At 44.5% G+C, this 23,638-nt stretch overlaps 1 protein-coding gene across 1 annotated transcript in view; it reads left to right on the forward strand.

The window, feature by feature from the left end:
- LOC309549718 (interferon-induced, double-stranded RNA-activated protein kinase-like) overlaps positions 1-8,123 on the forward strand; it is a 363,835-nt gene extending 355,712 nt beyond the window's left edge. Inside the window, exon 17 of the mRNA XM_082250192.1 lies at positions 7,496-8,123. Coding sequence (XP_082106318.1) covers positions 7,496-7,606 — 111 coding nt within the window. The 3' untranslated portion in view covers positions 7,607-8,123. The remainder of the gene's footprint in view (positions 1-7,495) is intronic.
- The last annotated feature ends 15,515 nt before the right edge of the window (positions 8,124-23,638 follow it).

The raw sequence follows: 23,638 nt of genomic DNA on the forward strand, positions 1-23,638 counted from the left end.
CAGGGTATACCTGAAGGCGACGGAATCGTTCCGTAAGACGGATTCACTTTTTGTGATCACGGATGGCCCCAGAAAGGGGTTGCCTGCATCTGCTGCGACTATTGCCAAATGGATTAGACAGACGGTGGTACAGGCTTATTCTATTAAGGGTCAGAGTCCTCCGTTCCCTGTTAGGGCGCACTCCACTCGAGCGCTCAGTACTTCCTGGGCCTTTCGCCATCAGGCGTCAGTGGTCCAGGTATGTAAGGCGGCCACCTGGTCGTCGGTACATACCTTTACAAAATTTTATAAAATTGATGTGATGGCATCGGCGGATGCCTCATTTGGCCGCAAGGTTTTGCAGGCCGCTATTTGAGGAGACCGGTGGTCTACCTGGAGGGTTTTTTTCTGTTTGAAAACTTTTTTTTGTTGAGTCTCATCATTAAGGATGAGCATTGTAAACTTCTAGTTGGCACCGGTTGGGCCTTCTAGATGGGATTTGATTTCCATTTTCCCACCCCTCATTTGTGATACTGCTCTGGGCCTTTCTAGAACCCTCCTGGAGGAGTCTTGCCTTTCCCGCTTGTTCCAGCCGGGCGTGCGAACCCTTTATGGGCGGTAAAGAAAGGTCCTCGCTTGTTGCGAGGTCCCTTAGCTTTAGCAGCCTGTGGCAAGAAAGTGCTCTTGCCCCCAGTGGCATCTTTAATGATTTCATCTAGGGTGGCCCCAAATAGGCGATTCCCCTGAAAAGGGAGATTCGTCAAGGTCTTTTTGGAACCTAGGTCAGCTGACCAGCATTTTAACCACAGCACACGTCTGAGGATTACCGCTGACATAGATGCATGCCCTAATAGGGGAGTAGTGTCCAAGGCTGCGTCACAGATAAACTGTAGCCCTTGTATAATCTGTTCCATCAAATCAGATGTTTCCTGGGGAATATCTTTTCCCCTAAGGTCTTGGCGTACCAATCTCGCCCATTCCGTAAGTGTCTGGGAAACTAGAGCAATAACAATTACTGGCCTAAATGCTGACCCTATCAGAGAGAAGATAGTGCGGGACTCTGCTTCCATCTTCCGATCCACCGGATCCTTAAAGGACGAAGTGTCCTCCACTGGGATAACCGTGGCTTTATTCAGCCTGGAAATAGGTGGAAGCAATACGTTTGGAAATAGTAAAGGTACGCTTAGAATGCTCCCATTCTCCTTTAATTTTATTACCAAAACACTTGGGTACAGGAAAAACCTTCACCGTTTTGATGGGCTTGTTAGTACCAAAGGGAATCTCTGTTTCAGTTGCCTCTGCCGGTAAAACCTCAAGTCTTAAGGTTTCCCGCACCGCCACAACTAGTGCGTCCACCAATGCTTCTTCCTGAATTATGGCGGAAGAATGAACGTCCTCCTCACTGTCTGAGGGAGCTTTACCTGAGATAACAGCCCTTGCAGAGGGACCTGCAGCTGCAGTGACCATCTCTGAATCTGAGTCAGAGGTGTCAGATATTATAGGGGTAGGCGGGGGTCGCTTTCTTGACCCCAGTCCCTGACAGGCCGCCTCCACCCGAGCCACCATAGACTCCAAAACTGCTGTAAATGCATCCATACTCTGTGCACCGATGGGTCCCGAGGCCCCCTCAAGGGAAACAGGTGGGGGTACTTGTGTGGCAGGGTCCATGATTATTCCAGTAACTACCCGGAAACTTCAATCCAACTTAAATAAAAAACTTTTTTTTTTTTTTTCCAGACCCCCAGCGCCACAAAAGCCCCTTAGTGTTACCTGCTAGGGATCCCTATCGAGCGAGAGAGAGAGAGAGATAGACCCCCAGGCTCACCACTTGATGCTCAGAGTTCACTTGCAACAGGTTACAGCACTGTCTTCACAAACAGGAAGTCTTTTGGCTGGCTGCCCAGGAAGAAAGGAGGCGGCTCCGCCCCTCTGCACACCTTCCGGCGCCTCCCCTAGCTCCACGAGGTGTTGAAGTCACCTCAAACATGGCCGCCCCCATGCTGCAGACACGAGGCTACGCCAAAATGGCGGCCTCGTGCGATCTACGGCGGTTTGCACAGCATAGCGGCGTCCTGCAGTAACAAGGCATCGCAAAACCTTTCTCTCATGGAGATCAGCTTGACCGGCGGTACCGAACCCTGGCGGAACCGCATGGCCGTCGGGAGACCTGCTTCAGCTGGAGGAATGACCTGGCAAGCCGCATCCCTGTCCTGTGACTTCTGACAGGTAGGATACTTCTTGTAACACAGTAAGCTTCCAGTGCTGCCACATATTACAATCATTTAAACATACTTTGTAATTAGATTGTCAGCTCCCAAACCAAGCCTGCTGGCTTTTTGTACACAAAAATCACACTCAATTAGGGGGATCTGTGACATGTTATAGGATAGAGGGGAACCCATCCTTACCATTACAGAGAGGGGCCCGCGTTCACCACAAGACCCGTCAGGGGGAAAAGGGGAACATACTACTCACCATTCCTGACAGTACCCCTCTCCACCGAAGTTGGAGGGCTGTCGACCAATACGGACGCCGTGACTCATGGTCTTTGGCGTTTCAGCGAGACGTTTAACTCGCAGGGTCAGTCCCTCCAGTGGGACAATGTCGCGGCCGACCCAGCGCGGAGCTATGGCCTGCACGCGCTCGTAGGCTGAACTGGGGTGACCACTGGATCTCAACATCCAGCCCGTCGCCCAGTTCAGCTTTCTTGCTTGAAGATCTCACAGGAACACTGGAGAAAAAAAGCTGTCTAAAAAATCTTTTCTAAGAAAAAAATTCTGCCAGGACCGAAGATCCCAGCAAGGTATCTAGGTCCTTACTCCTGACTAGACAGAAAAAAACTGATTTGCTGAGGCAGAGAGAGAGAGAGGATATACCCTCTGGGACTGCCCCTAGGCAGTGTTCCCTTTAAGGTGCGCGCGTGCGCGGACGCGCAGTGGAAATTACGTCCCGCGCAAGCACCTAGTTAGACGGCGCAGCCGCAGACGGAGCGGCCAGGGAGCAGAGCGTGCACCCCGAGAGCACGCCCATCGTGTGACAATAGCGAATGAAAATTCGCTATTGTCATACGGATCCTCCTCCTGGCCAATCAGGGAGCGGGTCCTCCCGCTTTCTGATTGGCCGAAAGGCCAACTTCATGCCATTGGCCGAGGAGGAGGCGCCGGGACTCGGGAGGATGGAGACGCGGGAAGCTGGAAGCCGGGGACTGAAGACAGAGTGCCGTGACCGTCCGTGAGGTAAGTGCACGGGGTCGCGGGGGGGCATTGCTGTGGCACTCTGCAATGTATTGGGGGCATTGCTGTGGCACTCTGCATTTTATTGGGGGCATTGCTGTGGCACTCTGCATTTTATTGGGGGCAATGCTGTGGCACTCTGCAGTTTATTGGGGGCATTGCTGTGGCACTCTGCAATTTATTGGGGGCATTGCTGTGGCACTCTGCAGTTTATTGGGGGCATTGCTGTGGCACTCTGCAGTTTATTGGGGGCATTGCTGTGGCACTCTGCAATTTATTGGGGGCATTGCTGTGGCACTCTGCATTTTATTGGGGGCATTGCTGTGGCACTCTGCAGTTTATTGGGGGCATTGCTGTGGCACTCTGCATTTTATTGGGGGCATTGCTGTGGCACTCTGCAGTTTATTGGGGGCAATGCTGTGGCACTCTGCAGTTTATTGGGGGCATTGCTGTGGCACTCTGCAGTTTATTGGGGGCATTGCTGTGGCACTCTGCATTTTATTGGGGGCATTGCTGTGGCACTCTGCATTTTATTGGGGGCATTGCTGTGGCACTCTGCATTTTATTGGGGGCATTGCTGTGGCACTCTGCAATTTATTGGGGGCATTGCTGTGGCACTCTGCAGTTTATTGGGGGCATTGCTGTGGCACTCTGCATTTTATTGGGGGCATTGCTGTGGCACTCTGCATTTTATTGGGGGCAATGCTGTGGCACTCTGCATTTTATTGGGGGCATTGCTGTGGCATTCTGCAATTTATTGGGGGCATTGCTGTGGCACTCTGCAGTTTATTGGGGGCATTGCTGTGGCACTCTGCAATTTATTGGGGGCATTGCTGTGGCACTCTGCAGTTTATTGGGGGCATTGCTGTGGCACTCTGCAATTTATTGGGGGCATTGCTGTGGCACTCTGCAATTTATTGGGGGCATTGCTGTGGCACTCTGCATTTTATTGGGGGCAATGCTGTGGCACTCTGCAGTTTATTGGGGGCATTGCTGTGGCACTCTGCAGTTTATTGGGGGCATTGCTGTGGCACTCTGCAGTTTATTGGGGGCATTGCTGTGACACTCTGCAATTTATTGGGGGCATTGCTGTGGCACTCTGCAGTTTATTGGGGGCATTGCTGTGGCACTCTGCAGTTTATTGGGGGCATTGCTGTGGCACTCTGCAGTTGATTGGGACAAGCTGGTCACTCTGCATTGACGTCCCCCCCCCCCCCCCATTGCTCAATCTAAAGGTTTGCGCTCAGAAATTTTTTTATTTGCTCAGCACAGTAAAAAATTAGAGGGAACATTGCCCCTAGGGTGTGGCCAGAGCATTTTATTTCCTGTCTAGTCCTACTCCTGTGGAGGCAACATAACCCGAAGGTGCTGTATCACCGAGGACTACGTCTGTCAATGAGCGATAGAGAAAAATGGATTTTTGTAAAATCTTACCGTAAAATGCTTTTCTCTTAGCTCATTGACAGACGTAGTACCCGCCCCTCTGTTTTTTTTAGTTGGGTTGGGTTAAATTCTCTAAAGACTGCTTTTATGACATAACTGATTTGCTGAGGCAGAGAGAGAGAGAGAGGATATACCCTCTGGGACTGCCCCTAGGGTGTGGCCAGAGCATTTTATTTCCTGTCTAGTCCTACTCCTGTGGAGGCAACATAACCCCGAAGGTGCTGTATCACCGAGGACTACGTCTGTCAATGAGCTAAGAGAAAAGGATTTTACGGTAAGATTTTACAAAAATCCATTTTTTGGTTGTTTTCTTCCAACAACCTTTGGCCACACACTTCCTGGTGCATACCTTTTCTTCAGGGTGTCCGACATTTGGTTCCTTCAGTGCGGGCTCCATTGCCACCCTGTAATCTTAATGTGGTGCTTTCAGCTCTACTGAAGCTTCTCTTTTGAAAATATTCAGGAGGTTTTCTTGCTTACGTTGCACCAGAAGGTGGCCTTCTTTAGTGGCTATCATCTCTGCATGCCGGGTGTCAGAACTGATAACATTATCCTGTCGTTCACCTTATGGTGCTTCACAAAGATAAGCTTCTGTAGAGCCTTTGTCCATCATTCCTTCCTATGGTGGTCTGACTGTCATTTGAATGAAGACATTGTGTTGCCTTTCCTGTGTCACAGGCTTAAACATCTTAAAGAAATTGCCTTGCATGTCTTGGATGTAGTCCGGGCAATTAAGGAGTACCAGGCAGCTACGGAGTCTGTTAGGAAGTTAGATTCTAGTTGCGCTCTCACGGACAGAACTCATAAAGGGTTGTCCGCTTCTTCTGCGACCATTTCCAGATGGATCAGACAGACGGTGGTTCAGGCCTTTTGCATCAGAGGTCAGGTTCCTCCTTTCCCTGTTTAGGCACACTCTACTAGGGTGCTTAGTGTCTCCTGGGCTTTCCATCTTCAAGCGTCAGTGACGCAGGTTTTGCAAGGCGGCCACCTAGTCGTCAGTGCACACTTTTACAAAGTTTTTTGTAAACACAAAGTGGTTGTGTTGGCATCTGCGGATGCTTCTTTTGGCCGCAATGTTTTGCTGGCTGCTGTTTAGAGGACCTGGTCCTCTTTGAGGGTGTATTGTTTTTCAGGTGAGCTCCAGTTGTTTATGGTTGAGCTCAATGTTACCTGTTTGGCTGTGGTTAGGCTTGGGAATTTTTTTTCTGATGTTTTCCCACCCCTCATGTTTACCACTGCTTTGGGACGTCCCGAAGGTTAGGAAGAATCAGGAGCTGTCAATGAACGAAAGAGAAAATGGGATTTTTGACTTAGGGTAAAATTAATTTCTCTGATGTTCATTGATGGACACAGCACCCACCCCTCTGTGGAGTTGGCTTTCTTCTGACACTGCTTGTAACAAAACGGAGTGCCTATAGCTGAGAGTGGGTGTTTACCCCCCTGGGACTGCCCATAGGTGTTGTCAAGCTTTTTCCTGCCTAGTGTCCTATTCCTGTAGGGGGCAGTATAACCCAGTGGTTAAGAAGAATCAGGAGCTGTGTCTGTCAATGAACATTGGAGAAATGGATTTTACGGTAAGTCAAAAATCCCATTTTTGCAAAATACAAAGAAAGAACAGTTACCAGTTGCAACCAGTGGAGGTCTGCAGTGACGTTTGATAGCACTCTGCAGCATTTGGCTTATTAGGAGCTCACTGCGCTTCTTATAAAGAGCTTCTGTGATTTGATTGGACAGCATATTCCGGCGCAGTACAGAAGATGGTCTGGAAATGTGGAGGAAGGAGAGGCTTCCACCACTGCTCACACCCCAGCAGCTGGTGCCTCTTTTGCCTCTACCTTGTCATGGTCCTGTATAGGCCTGCACGATATTGGAAAAAAAATATATTGCGATATTTTTTTTCCAACGATATATATTGCGATATTGAGGGACCCGTCCTTTATATGGAGGAATATAAAGGAGGTTGGCTGCAGCCCACTTCAGAATATAACCCTGGAAGGGGTTATATAATAGATTATAAAAAGGAAGAGGAAGTGATTGGTGCTGCCAGTATATATGTGAAATACAATAAATAATCTATATTGACATGGTATGTATACAAAAAGGGAAAAGTAGATGTATGTATGTATGTATGTATGTATATGTAGAGGAAAATAAATTATTAATATATAAATATATAAATCACGTCGTTCTGCGGCCGTAGGCGATATTCATATTGCCGAGGTCACGATTTTGTATAGGCAGGGGGAAGGGACTCGGTCTGAGGAGAACTCACACATCCATCCCACTGCAGGCTGCAGCCCGCCCCACACGTTCAGTGAGTCTCACTCTCCGCCCTAGTTTTCTCAATGGCACATTCAGGGAACCAATCACGCCGTGAGTAGCGGCACAGCGAACCAATCAGGTGTGCAGGCACGCGTGATTGGTTAGCTGTGCAGCTGCTCACGGCGTGATTGGTTCCCTGAATGTGCCATTGAGAAAACTAGGGCGGAGAGTGAGACTCACTGAACGTGTGGGGCGGGCTGCAGCCTGCAGTGGGATGGATGTGTGAGTTCTCCTCCGACCGAGTCCCTTCCCCCTGCCTATACAAAATATCGTGACCTCTGCGATATGAATATCGCCTACAGCCGCAGAACGATAGTCGATATCATATCGATTATCGTTCAGCCCTAGTCCTGTATATCATTTATTTTCTTTAGCAGACACACTAACTGCCATCCAAAAGCTTTGCCAAACAAAACACCTGCATTTTTAGAATTTTCTTTAATTTTTCTTTAATGTTCTTTAATTAGGATATACAGAAAGAAACAAATTTTGTATAAATTTTATTTTTTGTTTCCTAGGAACCCGTAATCAAGTTAATGTTGTCAAAGGACCCGAAAAAAAGGCCAACAGCTGTCTATTTAAAGAAGTATTTTAAATCCAAGACTGTTTTCCATTCAAACACATTATGAAATTACTTGATGAATGAAATACCTTCATTTTCTGTAACCGGTTGATGGCCTTCATTCATACTATCCTTTTGTTGGGAGAAGACAAATGGAAGAAAGTTTATTGTAAAAATGAATATGATTTTTGTGATGAACTTTTCAACTGGTATGGCACTAGTATATTATGTAGCTGTGAGTACTTCTCCATTCTTCCTGCAAATCATTTAACCTTCTACATCTTACCGTGTACATCAGACAATGGAATAATGGAATATTTTTTAATAATAATGGAAATTGACAGGTCATGGTAAGAATGTATAAGTGGTAGATATAAAACATTATGTTTGTGCCTAAAAAGCACATGTATGGGTTTTCTATCAAGCACATTTTTTATTTTTGGTGCTTTGTATACTAAAGAAATTTAAAAAAGACATATTAGTAGGAGCTGCTAATATGAAAGTTTTTGATCATGCAGAAGACACTTTCTTGATTATTTTGGAGTTTTTACCATGATCATGTTCATTTTAGATGGACATTTTGGTGTCATCACAATTCTATAGCTGCTATCAGGACCCAAATCTGTGGGTTTAGAAAGAAACCCAGACAATTAAAAAAAAAAAAAAAACTTTTTAGATTTCTGCAGACTTTGTCTGCATTGTCTTGAGATGATTGGTAGAGATGTGGCACTGCTGTAAACACGCTAAAGATGCAGAGTCCTCATGAGCACTGATTTAGGAGAACACAGAGATTCTCCCAACAGCATGGCACCTTACCTTTACTTTTTTGCTGACAAGTCCACTAAACTATTAGTATGCCTCTGTTGTAAAGATAATGCATTTCTGTGTTCATTAACTGTTAGATATTGCACACTTAACATGACATGACTGAGTCTTGGTTGAAAATCAGCTTAAAGAGGCTTTACCACTTGAGTGAAGAGGGACAAACTCCTGTAGGTATGAAGTGCATGCACCTAGAGGCTCTTGCACATACCTGCAGCAACCTCATAAACCTTCCTTAAAGATGCCAAATCTCCAGCTCTTTTAAATGGTAAAGCTTCTGCACTTTTTAATGATGCCCGATAGGAATGTGAGGGTACAGATACTAGGCAGAAATTATGGAGCTTTGCAGAAAGGCCTGGCATTTGGCCATAACATGAAGGTTTGGAGGCTGTTACAGGTATGCACATGCATCTCTGGATGCCTGAACTTCAGACGTACATTATTTTCCTCCCCTTCCACAGTCTCTTTAAAGGCGAAGTACAATTTTAATGAATTTATCCTGAGTGCCCCACTTCTTGTGCTTAGTGTGTAAAGAAAAATGTGTGTCTATAATGTAATTCCAGGGAGACACTCTGCATGTGTGGCTCGAGCCACATAACCTCTTGTCCAAAATCGCAGTTCTTCATCACATCATCTATGGAAGGTGCAGCCGGGTCTCCATAGCCTTTATTGTAAGGCCTGTAAGGCCAATTTGCAGATAAATGGAATGTGGTCATTCTGAGGTTAAAACAGTGAATGCAATGGGTGGTGTGCAGAAGCACCTGGAAGATTTTGGAAGAAGGGTTGTGCAGCTCAGGAGAGGCCACACAGTAAAGACATCTATAATTAGTTTGGAAGGTGGTGGTTTCTTATGGCCCATACACGCATTCCTAAAATTGGACAAAAAATACTGCTTTCAAAACAATCGTGCGATAATCGGTTCGTTAGTACAGAGCTTTCGAGAGCTGATCACGAAAGTTAATCCAATATTATCCGATTGGACAAGCACGAAAATTTTCTCGTACCATTTTCATTTTATCAGTACAATTGTCCTCAGAAAATACAACGCAAATACACTACAACACATTACATCACTTACGATTTTTTATTCTGTCGTACGAGAATTTTTGTAACTTTAGTAAACTCTCCATTATCGATATATGAGACAAAAAAACAAACTGGACAATCTGTCGTCCTATTTTCAGAACGTGTGTACAGGCTATTAGGATGAGTGCACTACAAATGTACCTGTCTTAAGATGTTATGTGTACAGATTGTATTGGCATTACAGTGGTACAAGATAGAGAGTGTGTAATGGCATTTTTATTTTATTTTTTTTCCCAGTTGTATTTGTTGATATTCTTTGCACCTTATAGTATACCATTTTGGAATCTGTCTGATTGCTATGGGCAATACAAGCTTTTTTAAAGATGCAACAAAGCTGAAAGATGCTAAATAGACAGTTGAAATACATATAAGCAATCATTTTACTTTTCAAAGTTTTTGTAATTCTGGGCAAAAAAAGCCCCATAATAAACTTTCTCTGCTCTCTCCTATTGAGAGAATGTTAACAGTCAGCACATGAACATGCGTCAGAACCTGATTGTCATAGTGTTGGCCTTCACACTATTGTGCAGGTGAAATTAGAAGGCTGATTTATCTCCATTTTTCTGTTCTGTTCATTAAATGCCACAACCGAGATCTTGAGGTTTTGACCATTGGGTTTTAGCTCCACCTTCAGGAGTAGGACACCAGGCATAAAAAAACAAAAGCACAGCCTAAGGGTGGTCCTCCTGGTGGCTGAACCCCTCATTCTGCTAGAGGCAGCTCAGTTGTCACTGGGTGACAAGTTGAATTCTCTAGATTTGTGGGATCTTCCCAGCTCATCCAACGTGTGCATGTCCTTGTAATGTTTGCTCTCCTGGATTGGGACAGCCTGTAATTTTTCCCCTGTGGGGGGGAGGGGCAGCACATATGGTCAAGTGACCAAGGAGAAGATGCTCTTTCATCCTTTTGGGATGTGGTGAAGTATTCACCCTTCTTTGTATGACTCAGTGTGGCCACTAGGTGGCTTAGAGTGGTTTATGTATATACTTTTCCTATCTACTTCCCCTCCTCATGGAATACATGAGGCTTGGTCATGTGTTGAACTATAGGACACAGCACCCACCCTCTAGTTATGTCTGCGACCAGATGTACTTCTAAGTACTTCTTTGTGACTAACTGGGCTACCTCTTGAAGATAGGGGTTTGGCCGCCATCAGGAGCCACCCCAATGCTGTGCTTTTATTTTTTGTGCCCAGTATCCTACTCCTGGAGTGGTGCTATAACTCAATGGTCAAGAACAATAAATCTCTCCTGTGTCCTTCACTGAACTCAGAGAAAGTTTAATATAGGGAAAACTGCTTATTGGAGTACCCTATATGTCGATGGGAATGAAAAAGCAGCTTGATGCAGGTCAAATGCACCAATGCATGAACTCTAAATGGTCCAAGAAGTGTAGTGCAGCATAAGTGCCCCTGAAAGCAGGTTGTATTTGTCCATTGGTGCAAGTCCTTAAAATTAAAAGCTCAGTTTACTATGCATTGCATACTATAACCTATGCCACATCCAGGCTTTTTCAGAGAATGCTCATAGAAAGATTCATCAGTTATATAAAAATGTTTTCTCAGCTAAACACGATTTGATCATTTCATAGGATTAAGGCTGAACAGGTATGGATTTTATTGCATTATGATGTTGTAGCTTGGACCAATGTTAGGTCTGCATATGCCACACAGTACCTGTAATACCGCTGTGGAAGTTGACAAACTCTGTACAAACAACTGTAGTAGTTGCAACTGCTACAATGATCGCTGCGGTTTTCCGTCACCCGTGCTGAGTAGCTGCCCTGCAGCTCCGTAACCACAGGGAGTCACTTGCTTGCATTCTCTCTATGAATGCAAAGCGTTCTCTGATTGAATAAGGTGGGGAGGTGGGGCAGTGAGGTACCAAAAAATTTCCACCGCATCAAATTAGAGAACACTTTGCTTTCATTAAGAAAAATGCAAGGTGCTCTTTGATCGTCACCCGTGCTGAGCGATCGCCCCCCCCCCCCCCCCACATGGTTACTAATGCAGCAGGACAGGACCTGGAAGAAAGCAGTATTCACCACTGTAAGGGCAACTACTACAGCGATTCTCTGTTTCCACAGGTACGACTCCAAGCTGGACCAATTTAATAATACAATAAAATGAATACCTTAATTCAGCTTGTAGTATAGATTGTTTTTTTTTTTTTTTACATATTCACAGCATATTGGTTAAAGCACTTGTAAACCCTAAATCTTTTTTCAGTTTGTTTGACATCATGCCTTACTTTGTACAGTTTTCCTAAGTGAATAACTTTTTTGTGCATCTGTTACAAAATTTTCTATGTGGAGAAGCTGTCCATAAAATAACTTTTCTCTTTTGTTCATTGACAGTCTACGCTCTTCATCTTCTTGACCGTAGGGTTATACTGCTCCCTACAGGAGTAGGACACAAGGCAGAGAAACACGCCTATGGTGCAGTCCGTGGGGGTATACTCCAACTTCATGCTATAGGTATTCAGTTTTTTTTTTTTTTGCCTACTCACGAGTAAGGACCTAGTTCCTTGCTGGGCTCTCTAGTCCTGGAATTTTTTTCTTTTTACATGGAATTTTTTCCTCTTTTTATTATTTAGTTCCTGTGAGAGCTACAATCAAGTGCTGGACTGGGCGATGAACTGGATAATCTAGATCTTTAGGGTTCCCCCAGGCCGGCCAGAGAGCGAGTGCAGACTGCAGCTCGGCGCTAGTTTGGACGCGACATAGCCCCACTGGACGGGGGCTGGCCTGCGAGTTAAACGTCTCACAAGGGCTCATATGAACCGGCTTTGGCCTGAGTCGCAGTATTTCCTTCTGTCGGACTGCACCCATATTACAATGGAGTGGTGTCCTGTCCGGAGTGGTGCCCACCCTGTTTCTGGTGTGGTAAGTAGCCGTCCCCCCCACTACCCCTGGAGGGTTTTGGGGTGGAGGTGGGCCCTCCCTTGGATGGTTGGACCCCCAGGTTCCCATCCTACCCCCCGCCCCTCTAAAATTTCAGTCACTGTGGGTCTTTGGCCCCTTCCCCTCCCTGGGTGAGGTTATGAGCTGGCTGTTGCCTCATGCTCTTAGGGGGGGCTGGTTGAAGTTGCTGCTGACCTCCCTGATCCAGGACAAGTGGGTCCACAAAGTAATTCGCTCCGGCTACAAGATCGAGTTTCGATCATATCCTCCGCAAAGGTTCTTCCCTTCCAACCTGCACTTATCCCCAGATATCCTAAAGGATCGCTTTGGGGCAGTGCAAGATTTGTTACTTCAAGGGTAAATTGTTCTGGCTCCAAAGTCGCTACGTTTTCAAGGTTTTTACTTAAACCTGTTTGCAGTTCCCAGGAAGGAGGGCAAGGTCGGCCCAATACTGGATCTCAAGGTGCTAAACCGCTTTATGCAGGTACAGAAGTTCCACATGGAGTCCATGCTCACGGTGTTGGCGTCCCTACATCAGGGGGATTTCCTCATCTCCACTGACATTAAGGATACCTACCTTCACATCCCAATATGTGTTTCCCCTCAGCTTTCCTTCGCTTTGACGTTTCCCTTCGGTCTCGCTTCCGCTCCTCGGATCTTCACGGAAGTGTTGGCCCCAGTTCTAGCGTTACTGCATCAGTGGGGGTTCGGGGTACTGGGGTACCTGGATGATCTGCTTTTACGAGCAGAGTCTTCATCTGCCTTGTTGGAAACTTGGAGATTACTCTGCAAATGCTGAGGGAGTTTGGTTGGGTTCTGAATCTTCAGAAGTCTGCCCTGGTTCCGTCCACAAGGATAGTCCATCTGTCGCCTGACTGAGTGTTTCTTCCTCGGGAGAAACTTCAAAAGATGCAGGAGGCAATTCGGCTTTTGCTGACCAGCAGGCGGTCGTCTCTTCAGACTTGCATGCACCTGTCTGAGTGGAGAAGCGTCCTCGGCACAGATTGTGCTCAGGGGTCTGGTCTCAGGAAGAATCCAGACTACTGATCAATGTACTGGAGCTCCGAGCGATCAGACTTTGTCTGGATCATTGGACAAGTCTTTTCCAGGGGTGCCTGGTGCGGATTCAGTCGGACAGTGCCATGGCTGTGGCCTATGTCAGTCACCAAGGGGGCACAAGAAGTATCCTGGCGGCTTGGGAAGTAGCCGGCATTCTGAGTTGGGCAGAAAGATTTGTTCCAGCCCTCTCTGCTGTGCACATTCCAGGGTTGGAAAATTGGCAAGCGGACTATCTCAGTCGACAGGTGTTAGACCAGGGAGAATGTTCTCTTCATCTGAGGTGTTTCATCAGTTGTGTCACCGGTGGGGTACACCAGCGGTGGAGCTGTTGACCTCTCGCCTCAACAGGAAGGTTCAGAGGTTTGTGGCACGGTCTCGGGATCCTCTAGCTGTCGCTACAGATGCTGTAGTGGCTCCTTGGAGTCAGTATCGTCTGATTTTCTGATTTACTCCTTTCCTCCTCTCTTGCTTCTGCCGAGACTACTACGCAGGATCGAGGCAGAAAGTATTCTGGTCATCCTAGTGGCTCCAGACTGGCCTCGCCGGTCTTGGTACGCCGATGCTCCTTGGGGACTCCCTCTCAGGGAAGATTTGCTGTCCCAAAGCCAATCTAACATCCTGATTTACAGTTGCTGACTTTGATGGCTTGGCTGTGGAAAGCCAGGTTCTGAAGGACAGAGGGTTGTCTAACTCTGTGATTCCTACACTGTTAAAAGCTAGAAAATCTACTTCTAGGAAGATTTACCATCGTACGTGGTAGATGTACAGTACATTGCGTGGTGTGCATACCTCTGGGTTCACCCTCGTTCCTTTTCGGTGGCTCGGATCTTGGCTTTCCCCCAACGAGGAGTTGTGCAGTGCCTGGCCTTGAGTACCATAAAGGGCCAGGTCTCATCCTTGGTGGTTTTCTTTCAACGCTCGTTGGCCACACACTCCTTGGTGTGTACTTTACTCCAGGGCATGTGACACTTGGTTCCTCCAGTGCGGTCTGCATTGCCGCCGTGGGACCCCAATTTGGTGTTGTCAGTTCTCCAGAAGCCCCCCTTTGAAACTATTTGGGAGATTCCTCTGCTTACATTCTCAGAAGGTAGCTTTTTTGGTGGCTATTACTTCGGCGCGCAGGGTGTCTGAACTGGAGGTGTTGTCTTGTTGTTCATCTTACCTGGTAGTTCACAGGGATAAGGTGGTTCTGCGTCCATGTCCGTAGTGCCTTCCAAAGGTCGTTTCTGACTTTCATCTGAATGAAGACATTGTATTGCCCTCCCTGTGTCCCAAGCCTTAGCATTCTAAGGAAGTTGCCTTGCACTCCCTGGATGTGGTTCAGGCGATAAGGTTGTATCTGGGAGCTAAGGAGTCTTTTAGGAAATCAGACTCACTATTTGTCCTCACGGATGGACCTCGCAAGGGGCTGGCTTCTTCTGCTGCAACCATCTCCAGATGGATCAGACAGATGGTGGTTCAGGCTTATTCTATTAAGGGTCAGGTTCCTCTTTTCCCTGTCAAGGTGCACTCTACTTGGGCGCTTAGTGGCTCATGTGCCTTCTGTCATCAGGCGTCAGTGATGCAGACATCACACATATTCACAAAGTTTTATAAAGTGGATGGGTTGGCATCTGCGGATGCTTCTTTTGGCCGCATAGTTTTTCAGGCTACTGTTTAGATAACTTGTCCTCTTTGAGGGTGTTTTTTCAGGTGAGCTCCAGTTGATAGTTGAGCTCCAAGTTACCTGGTTGACTAGGTTTAGCCTTGGGGAAGTTTTTTTTTTTTTTTCTGCTATTCCCACCCCTCATGTTTGACACTGCTTTGGGACGTCCCTACGGTCAAGAAGATAAAGAGCTGTGCCAGTCAATGAACGAAAGAGAAAATGGGAGTTTAGTCTTACCGTAAATTCCATTTCTCTGATGTTCATTGACGAACACAGCACCCACCCCTCTGTGGAGTTGGCTTTTTCTGACGCTGCTTGTAACAAAACTGAGTGCCTATAGCTGAGAGTGGGAGTATACCCCCTGGTACTGCCCAATAGGCATAGTCAAGCTTTTTCCTGCCTAGTGTCCTACTCCTGTAGGGGTGCAGTATAACCCAATGGTCATGAAGATCAAGAACGAAAGAGAAAATGGGAGTTTTGTCTTGTCTTATAAATGCCATTTCTCTGATGTTCATTGATGGACAGAGCACCTGCCCCTCTATGGAGTTGGGTTTTTTCCTTCTGACACTGCTTGTTACACAACAGAAAATCTATAGCAGGAAGTGGGAGTATACCGCCAGGGACTGCCCCATAGGCGGGTTCAAGCTTTTTCTCTGCCTAGTGTTCTACTCCTGTAGAGGGCAGTATAACCCTACGGTCAAGAAGATGAAGAGCTATGTCCATCAATGAACATCAGAGAAATGGATTTTACGGTAAGACAAAAATCCCATTTTTGTTGTAGTCTGACAGGATTAAGCCACTGCTACGTATGCTTTTTAACTTGGCTTGTGGATTGCCTATGTTACTGATCTAATGGCCAGTCCAACAGACAAGTGTGTACATGGCAGGCAACAGGAATTGGTGTTGCTGGCAGGATCTAGGCATAAGCAGAAACCTTTGAAACTGATCTTTGCTTACGAAAACTGTATACAGTGAGGCATGATGTAAACATCTGAAAAATAGATTTTAGGTTTATGTAAATTTTAAGGTTGTTTAGAATATCTGAAAAAAATAAAAAAAAATACCAGAGGCAAGTCATTATCAGATGGGCAGATTCGACACAATACTTCTCAAAGAGGAGTGTACATATTCTTTTTGCCCCCTTTGCTCTGACCTACTTGAACCCACCCTCCACAGATGCAAATGTACCTCTTTTTGGCAGCTGCGGCCTCTGGTGATTGTTTACATCCAGTACTGTAATTCTCACTGTCCTGGGAACTGCCTGCACATTACATACCTATAGACATCTAGAGATTTCCAAGACCTTATACAACAGGAGACATCCTGGGCTGTAATATGCAGACACCAGGGTGTAAACAAGCACCTAAAGGAACCGTACATAGAGAAATATGTGGGCTGTCTTGCTCTTGCATTGTATGTCTCTTTGGTTCCACTTTAAGGATGGGGGTTATAATATACTAAAGAAGTAGTTCTATGTGCCTTGGTGTATTTTAAAGATGAATCCTGTGAGTAGTTGTTTTGATAGTATCGCAGAGACTACCCTTCCAGAAAAGGGGCTGTCACCACTTGTTTTGTGACTTACGAGTATTGAGCTAGAAGATTACGAGTGATGACTGCTTTATGTTTTGCCTTGTTGTTACTGCCTATTACTTTAGTTGTTTTCAGCTGTGTTGCAGGACTGACAGAGATGTGGATAAGTTCAGTGTGCCAGAGTACCACGGGGTGGGTTCTAATGGGTAACCTGCTTCTATCTTCTGTGTATCCATTTCCTTTTAGTTGCATGTGTTAGACTATCAACACACGTATGGCCTTCGGGGGTCACCCGCCAATTGAAAGATTGCTAAGCATAGTTAGAAGTCGACAACACCAATTTAGCAGTGCTGTGAGGAAACCTTGAAGTGATTGTTTATGGGTACAGAAAATAAACTGCTACAGGTATAAAGTACAGGAGGTGACTGCAATACCTGCAGAAGCCTCCTAAACTGGCGTTGGAGCTTACCACTAAGCCCTACCCCCACACATTCCTATTAGTCCTTACAGGCCAAAAGCAGTGTGCAGGAGGCAGGCGAAAGCAAATTTCCACGCACTGTCCGGAAATACTGAGGTTTTGTCTGTAAAAACGCCTGCGATTCAGTTATGACAGGAGGGTTTAGAGGGCCACTGCTGGTATGTGCATTAACCTGATATCTGCTACCCTTTTATCTTTTCAGCTGAGCAATTCTGACATAGGCCTAATTGATTGACTAATATTTTTCTACATTCACTAAAGCATGTAGAGAATGGAAATACTGTATCTTTCTAGTCACGAATTTATATACATAAAGACAGAAGCCATTATACGCAGCCATATGCATATCTTGCCATAGGGTACAATAGAGAGGAATGCTGAATGGATCCTTTTTCTTATAGCCAATAAATAGGTATGTTCCAGATGCACAAGCGATATAGTCTGTGCTCAGGGGACTTCACTGATGTCACCTGCAGCTCTTGTTTACACAGCGACCAGGGAATCCCCTGCTGAGAAATGAGCACAATAAAAAAAAAAAAGAAACCGAGAGAGAGCGCCACTCTCAGTGTAGCATTTTTGTTATTACAATTGATATGTTAAAAACTTATTGCACTCACATTTAATAATAATAATGTAAGTTCACAGTGATCATAGATAATCCTCTAGGGGGAAACACTACCCTCCAGATCGTCAACCCAAATTTCATCGAGGGCATCATGGTTGCCTTCAAAGGGCTGTTTGTATCTGTAAGATGTAATGTGTGCAGAGTTCAGGAGTGTACTACGTACAGAGTGCAGGTTTAAGGAGTGTGCTACATACACAGTGTGGGGTTTAGGAGTGCAGGGTTCAGGTTTTCCACATCTCGCTTTTACCCCTCCTCCTCGGTTCTGACTTATGCACCACTCTCCCCCATCCCCCACCTCTGCACACATTTCTCTACAGCCCTCATTTCTCCCCCACCCCCAAAAGCTTCTTACCCACTCAGCCCGGCTCTAGTATCTCCCGGCAGCGTAGGCGGCTCCGCCTCTCACTTGCAGGGAAATCATTGGTTGGCACCTGTCCCCGCCATGAGTGCATGCCGGCTCGGAAGGGATCTGTGAGAACTGCCAGGCCGCTGAGAGGAAAGCTGTCCTTATAAACACAGAAGGCTTCTGTGTTTACAAGTGACAGTGGAGAGAGGGGGAGAGCCTGGACGGAGGTGGCGGAATGGCGAGGGATACATTAAATGGCCTTGAGGGCTGTATTTGGCCCGCAGGCCTCGTGTTTGACACGTGCTGTAGAGAAACAGCATCCTTAGGACTCTGTACTACAAATTCCAGCTTATGTGGTTTAGCTTCCACCTATCACCAGCAGGGGGGAGACATAGCAATATTCAATGACACCAGGACTAGAAATAATCTTTGTGTTGAAAGGGGGGCATGATAATTTCCTCCAGTTATTATCAGGCAATCTGATGCACTCCTGTATTGGGGTTGTTGCTTCACCTAGGGTCAAGCAGTTAACGATAAGTTTTTATTTATTTTTTTATTTGTTTTGTGTAAACCAAGTGAAGGTGCCTAGTACCCAGCTCCAAAAAAATCCTAATTAAAAAACTGCTGCCCCTTTAAATGTGAATCACACATAAATCTGAAAAAAAATTATATAAAGTGTGGTGCTGTTTGTTCAACAGTAAAATTTCTAACATAAAAGTGATAGCATGTAACAATCTCCCATGGACTACTTCTCCATAGAAGTGGATCTACAACACTGTAAGTATAGCTATAAAGTGAAAAAGTGCATATAATTCATATATATCGGTATCGCAATAAAATTAATAAATGTGCAAACCACCGTGCAAAAAAAAGTGCTTCCGTTCATAAATACATAAAAATAGTGGATAAAAGGGTATAAAATGTATACAGTTTCTCATAGAAATATTAGAATGAATGAATATAGTCCATGAATTATAGATATAAAGATGATTAGTAAGCCCAACACCGTGACTGAAGATAGTAAACTTTTCTCCACCTCGTGGGGCAATCCACCTTTAAATACTCACCAGAAGGTCCCAGGCCACTGGGACCTATATCGCCTTTCCAGATTACTGGATTTCAAATCTTAAGGGATAACCTTCTCTCCCCTCTCCAACCAACAGCCTTCCTTAATCACTAGATGCCAGATCTCATAGACTCCTCTCTAGCAACCAAAGTGCATGAAAGCAAAGAACATGGACAAATAATCGTGCAACACCGTTTTAATTGAATAGACCAATCAACAAAGTAAATAATTAGGCTTTCAAAAGAAGTGCCCAGACTAGCACAGGTAAGAACCGGCAAGTTTTACAATTACATCCCCCTCCGTCCAAGCAGCTGACTAGCTCACCCTTCGCCTCAGCACTCCGAGGTCGCAGCCCACATGCATTCCACAATAGTGCAGGAAGTGACATCGCTGGTTAACCGGAAGTTGAGATAGTGTATCTGCGAAATGCATTGTGGTCCGTACACTATCTCAACTTCCGGTTAACCAGCGACGTCACTTCCTGCATTACCGTGGAACACACGCCAGCCACGACCTTGGAGTGCTGAGGCGAAGGGTGAGCTAGTCAGCTCTTTGGACAGAGGGTGATACAGTTGTAAAACTTGGCAGTTCTTACCTGTGTCAGTCTGGGCACTTCTTTTGTAAGCCTAATTATTTTCTTTGTAGATTGGTCTAATCAATTAAAACGGTGTTGCACGATCACTTGTCCATGTTCTTTGCTTTCATGCACTTTGGTTGCTAGAGAGGGGAGAGCAGTCTATGAGATGTGGCATCTAGTGATTAAGGAAGGCAGTTTTTATCCCATTGGTTGGAGAAGTGAGAGAAGGTTATCTCCAAAGGTTTGAAATCCAGTGATCTGTAAAGTTGATATAGGTCCCAGTGGCCTGGGACCATCTGGTGAGCATTTAAAGGTGGATTGCCCCACAAGATGGAGAAAAGTTTACTATCTTCAGTCACGGTGTTGGGCTTACTACTCATCTTTTCAACCTAGAATTCATGGACTATATTCATTCATTCTAATATTTGTATGAGGAACCGTATACATTTTATACCTTTTTATCCACTATTGTGTGTATTTATGCACGTAAGCACTTTTGTTTGCACAGTGGTTTGCATGTTGTTATTTATTATTAATTTTATTGTGATAACGATATATATGAATTATATGCACTTTTTCACTTTATAGCTACACTTCCAGTGTTGTAGATCTACTTCTATGGAGAAGTAGACCATGGGAGATTGTTACATACTATCCCTTTTATGTTAGAATTTTACGGTTGAACAGCGCCACACTTTATATAATTTTTTTCAGTCTTACGTTTTTTTATGCCTGGGGCATGTCTTTCGGTGTATCAGCACGCTTACTATATCTGGGATTCATGGTCGCATACCACGATTAACAGGCTCAGCGATGACTGTCAGATGAATTTTAATCAGATTGAGAGACCATGAATCCCAGAAATTGTCAGTCAGCATGCTGATAAACTGAGACATGTCCCAGGTGTAAAGAAACACTTATTGACTGTTGCCCTTGGGCGAAGCAACTTCCACAATGAAGAATTGGACTGGATTACCTGATACCTGTTAGAGGAAACTGTTATGAGAGCCCTCTTTCGACACAGATTATTTCTGGTCCTAGTACCACTAAAAATTGTTGTTTCTCTCTCTGCTGGTAATAGGTGTAAGCTAAAGCGCATAAGCTGGAATTTGTGGTCCTGAGTTCTAGGGATGCTATTCATCTAGAGGGGAAGGCTGCCACCTAGAGGATATCTATGATCACTGGGGGCTTACACTATTAATAAAAGTAGGCGCAATATGTTTTTAACCTTTTAATTGTTGTTAAAAAAAAAAAAAATCTATACTTTAGTGCGTTCTGTTCCTTTTTTTATTTTTGTATTTTTCCAGTAGATGTAGATTCACATTGGAAATGTATAGTATTTAGTCTGATTTACATAAGCTTTAGCCAGTGGCATTGAAGATCCAGAATGGGATCAAATCTTGTCCACTTCAAACCAAATGGAAATATCTACTTTGAATGTAGTTTCATTTAAAAAAATAAATAAATAAGCTCATATATAGTTCATAGATCCTCTTCTACCCAATTTCCCATTCCCCAAGCACATTTATAATGGGTAAACTTATCTACATCCCAACTTTTGTGATCTTTCATGTGCAGCTTGCCATTGCTGGCACAGCTTCTGTTTGAAATTTTTAAACTTTGCATTGAAGTGAATGGAGTCTGCAGTATTCAACCACAGGTACCAGTTGGAACTCTGCAAAGATCTCGGAGGATTGGGATGATGCACTTATCTGTTAAAGCCTAATCTTCCTGCATATACCATAATAAATAGATTTGGTTATATGCTGCAGTAAGTTCAAATACTCTGTGCTGACAACATGCTGAAAAGTTGGACTGCTGCTTTTACACACAGTGCAGCTGCCCTGGTCTCCAGTGGTCAGACATGCCCATCCATGCAGACTACTCCAATCAACAGTGCTGTTCAGGTGGACTGCAGGGAGCATGAGTAGTGCTAATTGGAGAAGTGTTGGATCACTAGAGACTCAGGCTGATGTGCTGTGTGTTCGAGCTCCAGGAGGACTCTCCAGCATGCTGCCATCACAGGGTAATATAACTCAAAAAATAAAAAGAAGCATAATTATTCAATATGCAGCCTGATTGCATTACAGTAATAAATACAAAAAGTTAAATTGAGCATTAAAGGCCAGAAGAGCTGCCCTTCTAGTGGATTGGTTTTTCATACTGGCTGTCACGGGAAGAGAAACTATCCGCATTTGCAAATTTTGTGTAGAAACAGGCTACACAATATTCTTAAAAACACAGAACAGTGTTTCTACATATTTAAATACACTATGTGTGTTTCTACAACATGTGGACTAGGGTTAAAAACTAAAGCAACATAAAGGTATGGCCATTATTGTGCACGTGTTCTTGCAAACAATATAGACTTATATACTGTACATGTTGCTTATGGTCATGACAATGCTCAGTGTAATAATGAGTTTGTAGTAACCTTTATTTAGGGGGCAGACTTGAATCTGTAATATTGTTGCAGTGATAGTACTTCTGTCAGACTCTAAATGTGAGGAAAGCGTGGACAGTGCTATAAAAATCCAGATACGGTACTTTTATATTGGCATGAATCTTGTTTCTAAAGTTGACAGTCTGCATTTTTCTCAGTCGTGTGTTTCTTGGTGGCTGCTAGAAATTTGTTATATGTGGCCACTCTAAAGTATCACAGTCCTCGTTTTATTGACATATGTACCGTATGAGCTGGCCTTTAGATTAGGTTTTGAATATTATACTGGTGTATGAGCTAATCCCCTTCTCTGACCATTTATATTGGGTGTTCTTCCTTTGACGCCTCAGTTTAGCCTGCTTGGAAGTTCTAGTGTTAGTGTACTAGTTGGTTTTGTTAACCGTATAGGGAACCTGGCCAGATACAGATATGGGAAGTTTTATTGTGGGTTTGTTTTTTAAGGTGCAAGCTCTGAGACTGCATATCCTTCCTTCACTTCTTTGTCAATCCAAGACCTAGAATAGGCATGTGAAAATTTGGCCTTCCACTACCTCAACGACTTGATCTGTGTCATTGACTCCGTAGGTAGTAAACTAAGACTAGGGATAACAGTAACATAGTTTACACCTTTAACAAGTCATCTATGACCGCTCTCTTATTTCTATCCTAACCGGTACCTTTTTAACCATTTCCCACCCAAGGACGTACCCGTACGTCCTTGGGTTTCAGTGGTTATACATGACATGTTGGGTATCTATTTACTCAATGTGACATCATCTTTCACTTTATACAAAAAATTTGGGCTAACTTTACTGGGTTTTTTTTTTTTATTCATGAATGTTTTTTTTCTAAAAAAAATTGCGTTTGAAAAACCGCTGCACAAATACCATGTGACATAAAAAATTGCAACACACATAATTTTATTCTATAGGGTCTCTGCTTAAAAAAAATATAGAATGTTTGGGGGTTCTAAGTAATTTACTAGCAAAAAAAAGTAGCTTTTTACATGTAGGAGAAAAGTGTTCGACTAGGCTTGGGAAGGAGGTGATTAAAGACGCCCAACCTAGTTCGACATAGCCAACCAATCAGCTGTTTGCTTTGCACACCCAATGCTCCTGTGTCTTCTGATTGACTTTCTACTGCTGAAAAGAAACAAGTCACACCAAATTAATTAATTTTCAAAGTGAAGCCTTTTGATAATCTTTGCGACAAAATAACACTCTAAATAGAATAATTTCACCGTTTGCAAGTGTACGGTCAGCTGAAAGAAATTTGCCAGCTTTAAAACAGACATGTTAGGGTGTTGTCAACTGACAACATGGTGTGAGTGTGAGGAAGAAGACAAGAAGATTGCAACAAACTCGTTTTATACAACACAATCTCATTATTGCTAATCAAGTTTAATATACAGTTATGGGCTTTATGTAAAATATTTAATATGAAAGCAGGTGAGGGAGGTCACTTTCAGAGGAAAAAAAAAAGAAAACATGCAATGGGGGGAGTGTTGGGAATCCTGTGCATCAG

This window comes from Pelophylax lessonae, assembly GCF_965119305.1.
Source record: "Pelophylax lessonae genome assembly, chromosome: 3".
Lineage (NCBI taxonomy): Eukaryota > Metazoa > Chordata > Amphibia > Anura > Ranidae > Pelophylax > Pelophylax lessonae.